Genomic DNA, 19776 nt, shown 5'->3' on the forward strand with positions numbered 1-19776 from the left:
TGACAGTAGTATGTGGACATGTAATGGCAGTATAGTATGGGCATTGTATGACAGTAGGGGCTTCTCTTTGCTCCTTTTCTGGTTTGGAGCTTGACCGGCTTTTGTTTTTATCTTAGACTTCCTATGCATCATTATTATCATTATATTATTGTTTTTTTTTTCTTTGCATTTTAATCAGGTATAAAACAAATGCAGAATGAATGCAAATATAATGACAAAAAGCGCCAGGTGTCGGCTGCATAAACAGAGATTGCACAATGCCGCGCTGTGGAAGATAGTGGGACGAAGACTGCAGCCGTCTATTAATATCCACCTATTACTGCACCAATGATTGGCTCCAAGACTGGATGTAATCTCTGCTTTACCCGACTGTATTTATATCTCACACGTAAGTCCCATTTGTACATCAGCAGTTCCTGATCATCAGCCAAATCCCTAATGTAATGTATGTACACAGTGACTGCACCAGCAGAATAGTGAGTGCAGCTCTGGAGTATTATACAGGATATGTAACTCAGGATCAGTAATGTAATGTATGTACACAGTGACTGCACCAGCAGAATAGTGAGTGCAGCTCTGGAGTATAATACAGGATGTAACTCAGGATCAGTAATGTAATGTATGTACACAGTGACTGCACCAGCAGAATAGTGAGTGCAGCTCTGGGGTATAATACAGGATGTAACTCAGGATCAGTAATGCAATGTATGTACACAGTGATTGCACCAGCAGAATAGTGAGTGCAGCTGTGGAGTATAATACAGGAAGTATCTCAGGATCAGTAATGTAAAGTATGTAGACAGTGACTGCACCAGCAGAATAGTGAGCGCAGCTCTGGAGTATAATACAGGATATGTAACTCAGGATCAGTAATGTAATGTATGTACACAGCGACTGCACCAGCAGAATAGTGAGTGCAGCTCTGGGGTATAATACAGGATGTAACTCAGGATCAGTAATGTAATGTATGTACACAGTGACTGCACCAGCAGAATAGTGAGTGCAGCTCTGGAGTATAATACAGGAGGTAACTCAGGATCAGTAATGTAATGTATGTACACAGTGACTGCACCAGCAGAATAGTGAGTGCAGCTCTGGAGTATAATACAGGATGTAACTCAGGATCAGTAATGTAATGTATGTACACAGTGACCTCACCAGCAGAATAGTGAGTGCAGCTCTGGAGTATAATACAGGATGTAACTCAGGATCAGTAATGTAATGTATGTACACAGTGACTGCACCAGCAGAATAGTGAGTGCAGCTCTGGTTTATAATACAGGATGTAACTCAGGATCAGTAATGTAATGTATGTACACAGTGACTGCACCAGCAGAATAGTGAGCGCAGCTCTGGAGTATAATACAGGAGGTAACTCAGGATCAGTAATGTAATGTATGTACACAGTGACTGCACCAGCAAAATAGTGGGTGCAGCTCTGGAGTATAATACAGGATGTAACTCAGGATCAGTAAAGTAATGTATGTACACAGTGACTGCACCAGCAGAATAGTGAATGCAGCTCTGGAGTATAATACAGGATGTAACTCAGGATCAGTAATGTAATGTATGTACACAGTGACAACACCAGCAGAATAGTGAGTCCAGCTCTGGAGTATAATACAGGATGTAACTCAGGATCAGTAATGTAATGTATGTACACAGTGACTGCACCAGCAGAATAGTGAGTGCAGCTCTGGAGTATAATACAGGAGGTAACTCAGGATCAGTAATGTAATGAATGTACACAGTGACTGCTCCAGCAGAATAGTGAGTGCAGCTCTGGAGTATTATACAGGATATGTAACTCAGGATCAGTAATGTAATGTATGTACACAGTTACTGCCCCAGCAGAATAGTGAGTGCAGCTCTGGAGTATAATACAGGAGGTAACTCAGGATCAGTAATGTAATGTATGTACACAGTGACTGCACCAGCAGAATAGTGAGTGCAGCTCTGGGGTATAATACAGGATGTAACTCAGGATCAGTAATGTAATATATGTACACAGTGACTGCACCAGCAGAATAGTGAGTGCAGCTCTGGGGTATAATACAGGAGGTAACTCAGGATCAGTAATGTAATGTATGTACACAGTGACTACACCAGCAGAATAGTGAGTGCAGCTCTGGAGTATAATACAGGATGTAACTCAGGATCAGTAATGTAATGTATGTACACAGTGACTACACCAGCAGAATAGTGAGTGCAGCTCTGGAGTATAATACAGGAGGTAACTCAGGATCAGTAATGTAATGTATGTACACAGTGACTACACCAGCAGAATAGTGAGTGCAGCTCTGGAGTATAATACAGGATGTAACTCAGGATCAGTAATGTAATGTATGTACACAGTGACTGCACCAGTAGAATAGTGAGTGCAGCTCTGGGGTATAATACAGGATGTAACTCAGGATCAGTAATGTAATGTATGTACACAGTGACTGCACCAGCAGAATAGTGAGTGCAGCTCTGGAGTGCTGTTTTCCCTATTCTGTACAACCCTTACTATACATTTAGTAACAGCTGCGCTGTACATTTGATGTTATTTTAGCGCCAGTGTGATCCCCATTAGCCGTTCCTTCCACACTCCCAGTAAAATGTAAGTAAGTTTTTTCTAAGTGAGTCTGGAAGGGCATTGTGGTATTTTTAGTCCCCAGCAGTTATATACCGGCATTAATCTCTCCATAGATTACACGCTGGATAAGAGGATCAGATCTGCTCCCAGTTTACACAAGTGTCACTGGATGGCTGCTGCCTCTTCTCGAACAGATCAGAACTGTTCCCCACTGCATGATGGGAGTTGTAGTCCAGAGGCTTGAACACTACATGTTCTTCAGATTACCTGCTACAAGGTGTGGACTACAGCTCCCATCATGCACTGCTTAATCCTACCTGAAGCTTTAGTATTTAAAAATCCCAGACACAGCATAGAGAGCAAAGACGCAGAGAAGACAAGAGGCTGCGGAGCACAGGTAGGGGCTGCGGAGCACAGGTAGGGGCTGCGGAGCACAGGTAGGGGCTGCGGAGCACAGGTAGGGGCTGCGGAGCACAGGTAGGGGCTGCGGAGCACAGGTAGGGGCTGCGGGTGCAGGGAGCCCTATTAAAGGGGTCTGTGCTCTGCAACTGCCTTAAAGGGACACTACAGTTGCAGAGGATTTTTTAGCTATTTGCAATGTAGGGGAATGTAATTTATTGTTCTCTGTTATCAGTCACTCCAGGCTGCTTTATATCAAATAGTTCCGTTGCCGGTAGAAACATTAACATCAGCCACTTCGGCACAGCTATAAGAGGCTGAATTGGGGATTACCGTCCCTTTAAATACATTTGTAGCACAAAGTATAATACATGAATCTGAAGTTCAAGGGAGGAGAACAACAATTCTCAGCATACTCTTGTAAGAAGTTGAGGTCGTGAGTATTTTAAAGATTTCCCCAGAAATTTATAAAACTTTGTGTTTCAATTCCTCACCATGTTCAAAATCTCTGCTTGCTGGAAGTGAACAGGAACATTGGTATTTACAGACAGAAGGTAGCGTCACCTATTGGAAGCATTCTAAAAATCAGTAGCGACTCTTTAACGAGCCTTGCAATATGACTTAGGATAAAATCCAAATGATTTACCGGAGGAGCATCCATGGCTTATAAGTCTCCTCACTCTGACATGCCAGGTGTGGATTGTTGCTCCCCACAAGGAGAAATGTTACCCCGTAGACCAGAGGCGTAAAGACCAAGCCTGCAGCGGTTAGCGCCAGGACCGGGTCCGGCTAATGAGCAGCCTGCTGACGCCATCCCCTACTTCAGCTGGAAGTGTATCGCTGCATACAGACCCATCAGGTCTGTACACCACGCTACCGGCCAATCAGAGGCCAGATGATGTCAACGTGCGGGTGAAGGGGGTGCATGGCAGTGATGTAATGCGCTCTCGTCACACCCCGATGTCAGCCAACGCTTCAGAAGTGGACGACGCATAGTGTGCCAGCGGAGGGAAGGTGAGTAGGATGGGTTATTGGTTTTCTTTTCTGTTTATTGAACAAGTGGGGCCATATATCAGGATAGGGGCCATATACCATAATGAGGGACATATATACCAGGTTAGAAGATAAGATAGATAGATAGATAGATAGATAGATAATAGATAGATGATAGATAATAAATAGATAGCTAGATAAGAGATAGATAGATAAGAGATAGAAAGATGGACAGATAATAGATAGATAATAGATAAATAGATAATAGATGATAGATAGATAGATAGATAGATAGATAGATAGATAGATAGATAATAGATAGATAGATAGATAGATAGATGGATAGATAGATAGATAGATAGATAGATAGGTAGATAATAGATAGATGGATAGATAGATAGATAGATAGATAGATAGATAGATAGATAGATAGATAGATAGATAGGTAGATAATAGATAGATGGATAGATAGATAGATAGATAGATAGATAGGTAGATAATAGATAGATGGATAGATAGATAGATAGATAGATAGATAGATAGATAGATAGATAGATAGATATCGGATAGATAGATAGATAGATAGATAGATAGATAATAGACAGATAATAGATGATAGATAGATAGATAGATAGATAGATAGATAGATAGATATCGGATAGATAGATAGATAATAGACAGATAATAGATGATAGATGATAGATAGATAAGAGATAGATAGATAGATAGATAGATGATAGATAGATGATAGATAGATAGATAGATAGATAGATAGATAGATATCGGATAGATAGATAATAGACAGATAATAGATAGATAGATAGATAGATAGATAGATAGATAGATAGATAGATAATAAATAGATAGACAGATAATTTTTGCCAGAGCTGTATATTATCTAAGAGACCACCACATCACATCGGCCGCCCAATCTCCAGACCTGAACCCCACTGAAAACCTCTGGAATGTAATCAGGAGGAAGACGGATCGTCACAAGCCATCAAACAAAGAAGAACGGCTGACAATATTGTACCAGGAGCAGAGTGATAGACTGGAGGAAAGCTGCCAAGACGCAGGAAAGCTGGGATTACAAATCATGGTTATTCCACCAAATATTGATCTCTGATCTCTTCTTGAGTTAAACACTAGGATTGTTGTTTCCAAATGATTATGAACTTATTTTCTTTGCATTATTTGAGGTCTGAAAGCCCTGTTGTGTTTTTTTAATTTTAACCATTTTTCTTTGTCAGAAACAAAATACAAAGTTTATTGCTGGGAATTTCGGAGACATGTTGTCAGTAGTTTATAGAATAAAAGAACAATTTACATTTTACTGAAAAATATAAAGAGAAAAATCAGACAAACTGAACATTTTGCAGTGGTTTCTTAATTTTTGCCAGAGCTGTATATCATGATGGGGAACATATACCATAATGAGGGATATATATACCAGGTTAGAAGATATATATATAGATTTAAAGTCCAGAGAATAGGTGGCTAGCGGCACCAGCGTACTATTCCTTCAAACCCTTTTGTCTGCAGGAGATGAGCCAGATAGTGGAGCTTATGCAGTGAAGTGCTAGGATTAACGGTGCTCTGCATATACACACAGTATGCGGCACTCACCATCGCGTGTTCCCAGAAAGTCCGTTATTGCATGTAGTTGTTCCAGGACTTCCATCACCCGGAGCCGTCATCCTTCTCGCTCCGCAGACCTCTGCACATATCTGCACCTGACCATCTAGGATGAAAGTCCTGCACCAACCACATGCAATGAAGGACTTTCTGGGAACGTGCTATGGTGAGTGCCGCATACCTCTCTTATACTATGAGGATATATATAGATATATCGGGGACCCTGGTCCAAATCTTGCACTGGGTCCCATCAAAGTGTGGTTACGTCACTGACTTAGACCCCCATAGAGAAGCTAAAAGCCTGTACAGAAGTAATGCTGGTCACTGCTGAGGGTCCGCCACAGTTGCACCCAGACAGACAATCCTCTGTGGGCTCCGGGCTCATATGTTTTACCTGCACTGATACATTGTAACAAACCATTAGGTCAGATTGTGATTGTGATCGCTCTTTGATCACATGTTGTTTTTGGCTGTCACATTTTTCTGTGTGTTCTGCTTCATGTGAGAGAGAAGTAAATAAAACTGTGAGCGGAAGATTCAGGTTCTCTCGGGTTCAGTCTGGGACGACTATTTTTTCCGGTCCAATCTTTCTTCTTTTAGGTTTAGATCAATAATGACCGGCTGGATAAGTGATGATAACACTCCTTTTTCTATTAATTAATGTGATTTTATTAAGGATTTTGCACCAGTTGTCGTTTATAGACTCTTTGTTTGCCTGCACATTGCTGGCTGCAGAAAGAGTTAACTGAGAATCAGTCAGTGAACTCGTTCTGATGGAGAGTATATATATATCTCGTATTATTCTGCTTCTGGTCATTATAGAGAAGGCCTATTATGTATGGTGGATCCTGTGTAATCTACTGTATATAGAGGTGTTATCAGTCATTATACAGGAGGAGGAGGTGAGCTGTGATATCACCTATTGTGTATGGTGGCTCCTGTTATCTACCGTATACAGAGGTGTTATCAGTCATTGTACAGGAGGAGGAGGTGAGCTGTGATATCACCTATTGTGAATGGTGGATCCTGTGTTATCTACTGTATATAGAGGTGTTATCAGTCATTGTACAGGAGGAGGAGGTGAGCTGTGACATCACCTATTGTGAATGGTGGATCCTGTGTTATCTACTGTATATAGAGGTGTTATCAGTCATTGTACAGGAGGAGGAGGTGAGCTGTGACATCACCTATTGTGAATGGTGGCTCCTGTTATCTACCGTATACAGAGGTGTTATCAGTCATTGTACAGGAGGAGGAGGTGAGCTGTGATATCACCTATTGTGTATGGTGGCTCCTGTTATCTACCGTATACAAAGGTGTTATCAGTCATTGTACAGGAGGAGGTGAGCTGTGACATCACCTATTGTGAATGGTGGATCCTGTGTATTCTACTGCATATAGAGGAGTTATCAGTCACTGTACAGGAGGAGGAGGTGAGCTGTGATATCACCTATTCTGAATGGTGGATCCTGTGTTATCTACTGTATATAGAGGTGTTATTAGTCATTGTACAGGAGGAGGAGGTGAGCTGTGACATCACTTATTGTGAATGGTGGATCCTGTGTTCTCTACTGTATATAGAGGTGTTATCAGTCATTGTACAGGTGGAGGAGGAGGTGAGCTGTGACATCACCTACTGTGATGGTGGATCCTGTGTTATCTACTGTATATAGAGGTGTTATCAGTCATTGTACAGGAGGAGGAGGAGGTGAGCTGTGACATCACCTATTGTGAATGGTGGATCCTGTGTTATCTACTGTATATAGAGGTGTTATCAGTCATTGTACAGGAGGAGGAGGTGAGCTGTGACATCACCTATTGTGAATGGTGATATAAACAGACCTGTATATAAATTGTGATCCTAGAGAAAAATCCTAAATTCAGAATCTGGAAAAAAAATTATGAAATAAATTCATATCTTGGACCGTAAATGTAAATGCTAAATACAAGACTAGACCCCAAAAAAGCTTTGGGGGTTCAGGGATTGTTGATCTGTCTGTAAAAAAAGTAAGTAACAGGGGAGTAGAGGGTTCATGTGATGTTTTTAAAAGTTTTTCTTAAAGTGTTTTCTTAAAGTGTGGGGCTGTTGATAATATAAATGAAGGGCGCTTTTCTGCCTCTTTACACATCTGATCAGTTGCTTTGATGTCTGCTGCAGGGTAGCCCGCAGGTGGAGATGGCTTTGGTGAAGAGCGGGTGGCTCTGGAGGCAAAGTAAGTGGTGGCTCTTAGTGCAGGATGTTCCTCCTTGTCCTCTGAGGCCGCGCATCAATAGTCTGATCTAAAATCTGAATTCGCCACATTTGTCTCCAGGTTCGGTTTTGCGCCGATGGAAGAAGCAGTGGTTTGACCTCTGGATGGACGGCGCACTGGTCTACTACCCGGATGATAGCCGCCGAAGCAAGGAGGAGCGCATCCTACTGAGAAACAACTGTGTGACTGTCAGGGCCGGGCAAGAGTGTGGAGGTGAGCCCAGGTTATACCAGTACGGTCCATATAATTATATACAGGAGATGCCCAGGTTATACCAGCATGGTCCATATAATTATATATAGGCGATGCCCAGGTTATACCAGTACGGTCCATATAATTATATACAGTAGATGTCCAGGTTATACCGGCTGTACATATATAATTATATACAGGAGATGCCCAGGTTATACCAGCATGGTCCATATAATTATACACAGGAGATGCCCAGGTTATACCAGCATGGTCCTTATAATTATACACAGGAGATGCCCAAGTTATACCAGCATGGTCCATATAATTATATACAGGAGATGCCCAGGTTATACCAGCATGGTCCATATAATTATACACAGGAGATGCCCAGGTTATACCAGCATGGTCCTTATAATTATACACAGGAGATGCCCAAGTTATACCAGTATGGTCCATATAATTATATATAGGAGATGCCCACGTTATACCAGCTGTACATATATAATTATATACAGGAGATGGCCAGGTTATACCAGCTGTACATATATAATTATATACAGGCGATGCCCAGGTTATACCAGTACGGTCCATATAATTATATACAGGAGATGCCCAGGTTGTACCAGTACGGTCCATATAATTATATATAGGCGATGCCCAGGTTATACCAGTATGGTCCATATAATTATATACAGTAGATGCCCAGGTTATACCGGCTGTACATACATAATTATATACAGTAGATGCCCAGGTTATACCAGCTGTACATATATAATTATATACAGGAGATGCCCAGGTTATACCAGTATGGTCCATAAAATTATACACAGGAGATGCCAAGGTTATACCAGTACGGTCCATATAATTATACACAGGAGATGCCCAGGTTATACCAGTATGGTCCATATAATTATACACAGGAGGTACCCAGGTTATACCAGTATGATCCATATAATTATACACAGGAGATACCCAGGTTATACTGGAGATGCCCGGGTTATACCGGCTGTACATATATAATTATATACTGGAGATGCCCGGGTTATACCAGCTGTAGATATATAATTATATACTGGAGATGCCCGGGTTATACCAGCTATACATATATAATTATATACTGGAGATGCCCGGGTTATACCAGCTGTACATATATAATTATATACTGGAGATGCCCGGGTTATACCAGCTGTACATATATAATTATATACTGGAGATGCCCGGGTTATACCAGCTGTACATATATAATTATATACTGGAGATGCCCGGGTTATACCGGCTGTACATATATAATTATATACTGGAGATGCCCAGGTTATACCAGCTATACATATATAATTATATACAGGAGATGCCTAGGTTATACCAGCTGTACATATATAATTATATACTGGAGATGCCCGGGTTATACCAGCTGTACATATATAATTATATACTGGAGATGCCCGGGTTATACCGGCTGTACATATATAATTATATACTGGAGATGCCCGGGTTATACCAGCTGTACATATATAATTATATACTGGAGATGCCCGGGTTATACCAGCTGTACATATATAATTATATACTGGAGATGCCCGGGTTATACCAGCTGTACATATATAATTATATACTGGAGATGCCCGGGTTATACCGGCTGTACATATATAATTATATACTGGAGATGCCCGGGTTATACCGGCTGTACATATATAATTATATACTGGAGATGCCCGGGTTATACCGGCTGTACATATATAATTATATACTGGAGATGCCCGGGTTATACCAGCTGTAGATATATAATTATATACAGGAGATGCCTAGGTTATACCAGCATAATATTCCGCATAGTATTACATTCCTTGTATTGTGTAAGATTTCTTTTCCATCAGGGCTGTAATATATTAATGTCTTGTCTTCTCTGCAGATATTCCGCCTCCGGACGGAAGTAACCAGGAATCATTACTAACAATAGATATGAGGGATCACTGCAGGCTGTTACTGTGCGCAGAGAGCGAGGACGACGCAGTGTGAGTATCAGAGGCAAGATAGAGGGCAACATCCTTGTTGTCAGATGACATGATTTGTCTTAATGCTTTTTCTTTCAAGCAGTTTCCTTACCATTCCTGATGTGATTCTTATGGGATTTTTTTGGACAGACAAAAATAATAAAATGTTTTCCTATCCTGAGTTACCTCCTGTATTATACCCCAGAGCTGCACTCACTATTCTTAGCAGTCACTGTGTACATACATTACATTACTGATCCTGAGTTACATCCTGTATTATACCCCAGAGCTGCACTCACTATTCTGCTGGTGCAGTCACTGTGTACATACATTACATTACTGATCCTGAGTTACATCCTGTATTATACCCCAGAGCTGCACTCACTATTCTGCTGGTGCAGTCACTGTGTACATACATTACATTACTGATCCTGAGTTACCTCCTGTATTATACCCCAGAGCTGCACTCACTATTCTGCTGGTGCAGTCACTGTGTACACACATTACTGATCCTGAGTTACATCCTGTATTATACCCCAGAGCTGCACTCACTATTCTGCTGGTGCAGTCCCTGTGTACATGCATTACATTACTGATCCTGAGTTACATCCTGTATTATACCCCAGAGCTGCACTCACTATTCTGCTGGTGCAGTCACTGTGTACATACATTACATTACTGATCCTGAGTTACATCCTGTATTATACCCCAGAGCTGCACTCACTATTCTGCTGGTGCAGTCACTGTGTACATGCATTACATTACTGATCCTGAGTTACATCCTGTATTATACTCCAGAGCTGCACTCACTATTCTGCTGGTGCAGTCACTGTGTACATACATTACATTACTGATCCTGAGTTACATCCTGTATTATACCCCAGAGCTGCACTCACTATTCTGCTGGTGCAGTCACTGTGTACATACATTACATTACTGATCCTGAGTTACCTCCTGTATTATACCCCAGAGCTGCACTCACTATTCTGCTGGTGCAGTCACTGTGTACATACATTACATTGCTGATCCTGAGTTACATCCTGTATTATACCCCAGAGCTGCACTCACTATTCTGCTGGTGCAGTCACTGTGTACATACATTACATTACTGATCCTGAGTTACCTCCTGTATTATACCCCAGAGCTGCACTCACTATTCTGCTGGTGCAGTCACTGTGTACATACATTACATTACTGATCCTGAGTTACATCCTGTATTATAACCCAGAGAGGCACTCAGAGTTCTACAGGCTTGAAGACAGATGTATCATATTAATAATAATGCTATTATATTGTACATTGTATATTTATATATTATTTATGTATATTTATATACAGTGGCAGCACTATTTGTGGGTACAATATAGTAGTATCTCTCTACTGTACACAAATAATGCTACCATATTGTACACATAAATAGTGCTGTCATTCTGTACACTTTAATAGTACTGCCATAATGTACATATATAGTACCACTACAACGCAAACAGCACCTCCATAATTTACACATTAATAGTGTCACTATTCTGCACACATTAATAGCGAGGCCACACTGTAATTAAATAAATAATACTATCATACTGTACACATATATGGCACCACTATGCCTCAAACATAAATTGTACCGTCATAATGTACTCACTATACTGCAGGAAGAAAAGTACCACCATATCGACACATAAATACTACCGTAATATATACATAAATAGTTTTATGATGTATTTTACGGTATATTTTTTCTGTTATGTGACTTCTATTTTAATCTTTTTTTAAGCGCTTGGAAGTTTGCGTTGCTGGACGCAGGATCCCAGCCGGTAAGAGCATTTTCTGAACGTACTTCATTCCCATAGAGATGTAAAAACAAGTCTGTGCAGCCTGCGGAGGCAGTCTACTGCACATCGAATACAGTAAAATACACAACTCCCTGCAACCTCTGTATAGACTGAATGCTGAAATCCTCTTTTGTTGCAGCCACCACTAGAGGGAGCTCACTGCACACAATAACTCAGTAATAGCACTGCAGGCTGTGAGCTCCCTCTAGTGGTGGCTGCCAGGAGTCAGAAGTTACTCATTTCTCTGCATGTCCATATTTCCTGCCTGTTGTGATGTAAAATGTCCTATATGGCGGTCAGGGCCGGCGTTATGCACAGGCAGACCAGGCAGCTGCCTGGGGCCCCCACTCCTCCAGGGGCCCCCCTGCTGCCTGCTGGTTCCACGATGTAGCTTACTTACAATTCAAATAGCACAAGGCAGTGCTTCCCTTTGCAGAAGAGGCAGACATAAGTGTGTCTGTGTCTTATCTGCGCTGCACTGCCTTGTGTTATCTATTGTAATGTCCGGAGGCAGAAGCAGTCAGGCGTGTTATACTGACCTGACCTGCGCTCTGCATGTTCTCCTGTTCTGCTATGGCCGTCCATCCTCACTGTGCAGCAGGCTTCAGGTTATAATGTATACAGTGTCCTGGGCTGGCAGCTGCTGTTCAGCGGCAGGACCTTCCTATGTGACCGCTGACCGCTGACGCTGCACAGCAGCCCCTGTCAGGATACAGTACAGGAGCTGTGCTGCCACCCAGGAGAAGTGTTCCCATATAGACCCTTCACTGCTCACTGGTGAGTTTTTTGAACTGCACTATCACACCAATCACACACTGCAGTCTGCACAGCAACCAAAACTCCAATGTAAAAAAGTGATATAAAAAAATTAATGATACCTACTGTCACTCGTCAGCATCCTGCACAGGCTGCTCTGCAGTGTGCGCTGGCACCAGGAGTGATGATGTCACTCAGGACCGGACTGGCCATCGGGCAGTTCTGGCAAATGCCAGAAGGGCCGGTGCCAGTAGTGGGCCGCTGCACACTGTGCCGTTGTCAGCGGCGCCAGCGCCAACTCGCCCCCCCCCCGCCAGCGCCACCGCATTCAACTATACCAGCGTCTATGACGCCGGTACAGTTCAATCCAATGATGGAGGAGAGAGCATCTAACGATGCTCCCTCTCCCATCATTCCCCGCTCTGCCTCTGACACTGTAGGTGCACGATGACATCATCGCGCACTCACTGTGTGCCGGGCAGTGTAGCGGCAGCCACTGAGACTGGAGCAGGGAGCAGCGCGGGCACGAGGAGAGGTGAGGAGTGTGTTTTTTTTTTTAACTGGACTGTGGGGCCATTCTCAAGGGGGGGGGAGGGCTGTGCAGTATACTACTACGTGGGCTGTGTGTGCTGTATACTACTGTGTGGGCTGTGTGTGCTGTATACTATTGTGTGGGCTGTGCCGTATACTACTCTGTGGGCTGTGCTGTGTACTACTCTGTGGGCTGTGTTATAAACTACGTGTGCTGTTATATACTACGTGGGCTGTGGTATCTACTACATGGGCTGTGCTATATTATGCGGGCTGGGCTATATACTATGCGGGTTGTGCTATATACTATGCGGGCTTTGCTATATACTATGGGGGTATATTATATGTTATATACTATGTGGCTGTGTTATATACTATTGTGGGGGTATATTATATTCTATGAGGGAGGCTGTGTTATATACTAAGGGGGTTATATTATATTCTATGGGGGAGGCTGTGTTATATACTATGGGGGGCTGCATTATATTCTATTGGGGGCTGCATTATATATTATGGGGAGGTGGGCTGTATTATATTCTGTGGGGGGCTGTATTAGATTTTATGAGGGATGATTGCATCATACTCTTTGATGGGGCTGCATTATATTCTATGGGGAGGTGGGCTGTATTCTATTCTATTCGGGGCTACATTATATTCTAGGGGGGGCTGTATTATATTTATATTCTATGAGGGGTGATTGCATCATACTCTATGAGGGGGCTGCATTAAACTATGAGGGGGGCTGCATTATATTATATGGGGGTTACATTACTCTGTGGGGTGGTGGCTGCATTATACTATATGTGAGCTTCATTATACTGTATCGAGGACTATGGGGAATACGTTATACTATATGAAGAACTATGGGAAGCATTATACTATGGGAAGTGAATTGTACTACATGGATGACTATGGCGGTGCATTATACTATATGGAGCACTATGAAGAGTGTATTATGCTATATGGAGGACTATGAGGAGTGTATTATACTATGTGGAGGACTGAGCAGTGTATTTTAATATATGGAGGACTATAGGGAGTGTATTATACTATATGGAGGACTATGGAGCACATTATAATATATGGAGGACTATGGGGTGTATTTTACTAAACAAGTAAAATGCTGCATATTCAGATTGTTTTTGCTGGAACAAGAATCCTTGTTCTCAGCAGCACATCGCGGGTGTAAACTGTAGATGTGCTGCTGAACACATGATACTGTATGGTGATCTGTTAGTGATCTATTAGTGATCGTTCTGTCCCATCATTATTCCTCAGCTGGTGGAAAGAGGCCGGGAAACAAGTGTTGAACAACTTCAGTATTGTCGATCACACTCGTTTAGCGGCCTGAGATCAGCGCTTGTAAATACAACCGAAATGCTTCTGTGTGATGTGCAATAGGTTAGCATTTGGGGCCCCATTATAAACTTTGCCTAGGGCCCCACTTTGCCTAAAACCAGCCCTGATGGCGGTGATATGTGTCTGCTCTCCCCCAGGTGTACGTATATAATCCGTACGATGACAGCTACCAGACGGTTCCAGTAAACTCCCATCACGGCTGCTACGGCCCCGGCTACGGTACGTCTCACATGGGCCTGGGAATCTGATTCTGATCCATCTGTCATTTCTTGGGCCCAGTCCTGAATAATCAAAATAGTTTCTTTCAGGAAACAGTCACCAAGCAGGTTACCATTAATGGTTTTAATCACCTTTTTATCCAATTACTTCATCAACAGTCTGACTTAGATATTCTGTTTCTCGTTTTGTGTATACAGCTCCTCTGCGGGCTGATGCTACCAGTTATACTCCAAACCACCTGTCCCTTACACCTTCCTTTTAATTTGGCAGATAAGCGAGAAGTAGGTGACAGACGGGGAGCGAGTGTGACTGCAGGCTCAGCCTAAACTGGAGGCACATAAGCCTGCATGGGAGCTGAATACACTAAACGGTAGATTTTTAATTACTGAAGCAATTAATGTAATGAAGGTAGAGAATAGGTTCGAATTGACTATTGTCCTGAATGTGGTGTGAACTCGAGATCCATCAACAGCAGCTTATTGACAGTTTCCAAGTAAAATAAATAAATAAATGTAACCGATACATGAATGTCCTTCATTGTCTCCTGGATGGGTATATGCTGCCATCTACTGGTCATAATACAATATTACATTCACCATGATCTAACACATTGAAACCATTATCTAGACTTATACATTGTAACAAAGCGTCAGCTGTGTGCGCAGGACCAGGAAGGGACAGATATATTTTTATTTATTTTTTTGCCTCTCAATCTTCACATGATGATGATTTTATTTCTTATCCCAGGTCACGGTGTGACGCACGTTATCATCAGAGACAGACGCAGCACTTTGGGGGAGCACATGGCGGTGGGCTTCCTGTCTGGAGCCCTCGTCTCCTCTGCCCTCAATTCCTTCATCTGGATGCCTTGCTGGTTTTAGGGCCGCGGCCAGAAGAGGAGACGTGGCTGGTCATGAGAGCCGAGGAGCCCAGGACATGATCCGCTATGTAGAGTGTCCCGCCGGCGCTCTTTATTATTCAGTCATTTATTTCCCGTTCGATATGATCCATTTTAGATTATAAACTGAATCGTTTTAGGCAACACCATGTTGGAGGAATAAAATATTCACTGCAGCTTTAAGAACAATTTAAAGGATCGGTACCGAGATTGGTTTGAAAACGATGAACGTAAATCTTTAATTTTAAAATAAAAGAAACTGATGTCACGTGTGAGAGACACTGGAGCGTGAGGACTGTAGTGGGTGCTATAAATATAAATGTCCACTGGGGGCAGTGTTGCTCATGTACTATTTCAAGATAAACTGCAGACAGGAACTTATCATGTATCTCTGTATACAGGGAGCTCCCCCTAGTGGTGGCTGCAGACAGGATGTTATCATGTATCTCTATATACAGGGAGCTCCCCCTAGTGGTGGCTGCAGACAGAATCTTATCATGTATCTCTGTATACAGGGAGCTCCCCTAGTGGTGGCTGTAGAGAGGATCTTATCATGTATCTCTGTATACAGGGAGCTCCCCCTAGTGGTGACTGCAGACAGGATCTTATCATATACCTCTGTATACAGGGAGCTCCCCCTAGTGGTGGCCGCAGACAGGATCTTATCATGTATCTCTGCATACAGGGAGCTCCCCCTAGTGGTGGCCGCAGACAGAATCTTATCATGTATCTCTGTATACAGGGAGCTCCCCCTAGTGGTGGCTGCAGACAGAATCTTATCATGTTTTTCTGCATACCGGGAGCTCCCCCTAGTGGTGACTGCAGACAGGATCTTATCATGTATCTCTGTATACAGGGAGCTCCCCCTAGTGGTGGCTGTAGAGAGGATCTTATCATGTATCTCTGTATACAGGAAGCTCCCCCTAGTGGTGACGGCAGACTGGATCTTATCATGTATCTCTGTATACAGGGAGCTCCCCCTAGTGGTGACTGCAGACAGGATCTTATCGTGTATCTCTGTAGACAGGGAGCTCCCCCTAGTGGTGGCTGCAGACAGAATCTTATCATGTTTTCCTGCATACAGGGAGCTCCACCTAGTGGTGGCTGCAGACAGGATCTCATCATGTATCTCTGTATACAGGGAGCTCCCCCTAGTGGTGACTGCAGACAGGATCTTATCATATACCTCTGTATACAGGGAGCTCCCCCTAGTGGTGGCCGCAGACAGAATCTTATCATGTATCTCTGTAAACAGGGAGCTCCCCCTAGTGGTGGCTGCAGACAGAATCTTATCATGTTTTTCTGCATACCGGGAGCTCCCCCTAGTGGTGACTGCAGACAGGATCTTATCATGTATCTCTGTATACAGGGAGCTCCCCCTAGTGGTGGCTGCAGACAGAATATTGTCATGTATCTCTATACACAGGGAGCTCCCCCTAGTGGTGACTGCAGACAGGATCTTATCATGTGTCTCTGTATACAGGGAGCTTCCCGTAGTGGTGACTGCAGACAGGATCTTATCATGTATCTCTGTATACAGGGAGCTCCCCCTAGTGGTGGCTGCAGACAGAATCTTATCATGTATCTCTGTAAACAGGGAGCTCCCCCTAGTGGTGACTGCAGACAGGATCTTATCATGTATCTATATACAGGGAGCTCCCCTAGTGGTGGCTGCAGACAGAATCTTGTCATGTATCTGTATACAGGGAGCTCTCCCTAGTGGTGACTGCAGACAGGATCTTATCATGTATCTCTCTGTATACAGTGAGCTCCCCCTAGTGGTGACTGCAGACAGGATCTTATCATGTATCTCTGTATACAGGGAGCTCCCCCTAGTGGTGACTGCAGACAGGATCTTATCATGTATCTCTGTATACAGGGAGCTCCCCTAGTGGTGGCTGCAGACAGAATCTTGTCATGTATCTGTATACAGGGAGCTCTCCCTAGTGGTGACTGCAGACAGGATCTTATCATGTATCTCTCTGTATACAGTGAGCTCCCCCTAGTGGTGACTGCAGACAGGATCTTATCATGTATCTCTGTATACAGGGAGCTCCCCCTAGTGGTGACTGCAGACAGGATCTTATCATGTATCTCTGTATACAGGGAGCTCCCCCTAGTGGTGACTGCAGACAGGATCTTATCATGTATCTCTCTGTATACAGTGAGCTCCCCCTAGTGGTGACTGCAGACAGGATCTTATCATGTATCTCTGTATACAGGGAGCTCCCCCTAGTGGTGACTGCAGACAGAATCTTATCATGTATCTCTGTATATAGGGAGCTCCCCCTAGTGGTGGATGCAGACAGATCTTATCATGTATCTCTGTATACAGTGAGCTCCCCCTAGTGGTGGCTGCAGACAGGATCTTATCATGTGTCTCTGTATACACGGAGCGCCCGCTAGTGGTGGCTGCAGATTTCTTTAGAGATTGCTCTACCGATCGACTTTACGTGCAGTCAGGAGTGGAGTTAACTCCATGCTTAGAAAATCCTTCATATTTCATATTGCTGCGAGAGCCGGGCAGAGATTCACCCAGGATGAACCTTCAATCATGTATAATAATGAGAAAATATTAGGGAAATGCTTTTCAAATAAATACAGTAGCTTGAGAAAGTAATCACCCCCTTGGCATTTTTCATGTTTTGCTACTTCATGTTCCACTGTTTGTTTGTTAAGGTTTTGAATCAGTTCATGTAGAGAACATGCCGACAACTGTGGACATTTGGTTTTCTTTTTATTGTGAAGCAAATAATAAGACAAAATAACTAGAAACTTCAGTGTGCATAACTATTCACCCCCTAAAGTCAGTACTTCGTAGAGCCTCCTGTTGCGTCAATTCCAGCTGCAGTCATATTGATAAGTCTCTATGAACTTTCCACATCTGGCCACTGGGATTTTTGCCCTTTCTTCAAGGCAAAACTGCTCCATCTCCTTCAGGTTAGATGTTTCCTCTGGTGAACAGCGATCTTCACATCTGACCACTAGTGTTGAGCATTCCGATACTGCAAATATCGGGTATCGGCCGATATTCGCTGTATCGGAATTCCGATACAGAGTTCCGATATTTTTGTGATATCGGAAATCGGAATCGGAAGTTCCTATAAGTTCCCAGGCGTGTGCGGTGCGTATGGTTCTCAGGGTCTGGAGGAGAGGAGACTCTCCTTCAGGCCCAGGGATCCATATTCATGTAAAAAATAAAGAATAAAAAATATGGATATACTCACCCCTCCGACGGCCCCTGGCTCTCACCGGTGCAAGCGTCTGCCTCCGTTCCTAAGAATGCAGTGAGTGTAGGACCTGCGATGACGTCGCGGCTTGTGATTGGTCGCGTGAGCGGTCACATGAGCGGTCACGCGACCAATCACACACAAGCCGCGACGTCATCGAAGGTCCTTCACTCTGCATTCTTAGGAACAGAGGCAGACACTTGCAGCGGTGACAGCCAGGTGCCATCGGAGGGGTGAGTATATCCATATTTTTTATTTTTATTCTTTATTTTTTACATGAATATGGATCCCAGGGCCTGAAGGAGAGTCTCCTCTCCTTCAGACCCTGGGAACCATCCAGGATCACTTCCGATATTTGTGTCCCATTGACTTGTATTGGTATCGGGTATCGGTATCGGCGATATCCGATATTTTTGGGATATCGGCCGATCCAATCCGATACCGATACTTTCAAATATCAGAAGGTATCGCTCAACACTACTGACCACTCATTCTCCTTTGGATTAAGGTGTTTGGAGATCTCCCTGGTCTTCATGGTGGTGTTTGGAGCTCTCCTTGGTCTTCATGGTGATGATTGGAGATCTCCTTGATCTTTATGATGTTGTTTGGAGATCTCCTTGGTCTTCATGATGGTGTTTGGAGATCTCCTTGGTCTTCATGGTGTTGTTTGGAGATCTCCTTGATCTTCGTGGTGGTGGTGTTTGGAGATCTCCTTGGTCTTCATTGCGATGTTTGGAGATCTCCTTGGTCTTCATGGTTGTGTTTGAAGATCTCCTTCGTCTTCATAATGTTGTTTGGAGATCTCTTTGGTCTTCATGATGTTGTTTGAAGATCTCCTTGGTCTTCATGATATTGTTTGGAGATCTCTTTGGTTTTCATGATGTTGTTTGAAGATCTCCTTGGTCTTCATG

At 43.2% G+C, this 19776-nt stretch overlaps 1 protein-coding gene across 3 annotated transcripts; it reads left to right on the forward strand.

Moving 5' to 3' along the window:
- The first annotated feature begins 162 nt into the window (after positions 1-162).
- Positions 163-18253, forward strand: PLEKHB1 (pleckstrin homology domain containing B1). 3 transcript variants are annotated; one of them, XM_077299866.1, is made up of 7 exons: positions 163-388; positions 7764-7818; positions 7918-8070; positions 9959-10061; positions 11815-11854; positions 14656-14737; positions 15485-16113. In XM_077299866.1, the coding sequence occupies exons 2-7, from the start codon at positions 7782-7784 to the stop codon at positions 15616-15618; spliced, it is 549 nt and encodes a 182-aa protein (XP_077155981.1). In that variant the 5' UTR covers positions 163-388; positions 7764-7781; the 3' UTR covers positions 15619-16113. The 3 variants fall into 3 exon arrangements, with proteins under 3 accessions (XP_077155981.1, XP_077155979.1, XP_077155980.1); XM_077299864.1 differs by lacking the exon at positions 163-388 and adding an exon at positions 2918-2975 and having other exon boundaries at positions 15485-18253; XM_077299865.1 differs by lacking the exon at positions 163-388 and adding an exon at positions 3064-3075.
- Positions 18254-19776: the final 1523 nt, after the last annotated feature.

Source organism: Ranitomeya variabilis, chromosome 3, assembly GCF_051348905.1.
Source record: "Ranitomeya variabilis isolate aRanVar5 chromosome 3, aRanVar5.hap1, whole genome shotgun sequence".
Taxonomy (NCBI): domain Eukaryota; kingdom Metazoa; phylum Chordata; class Amphibia; order Anura; family Dendrobatidae; genus Ranitomeya; species Ranitomeya variabilis.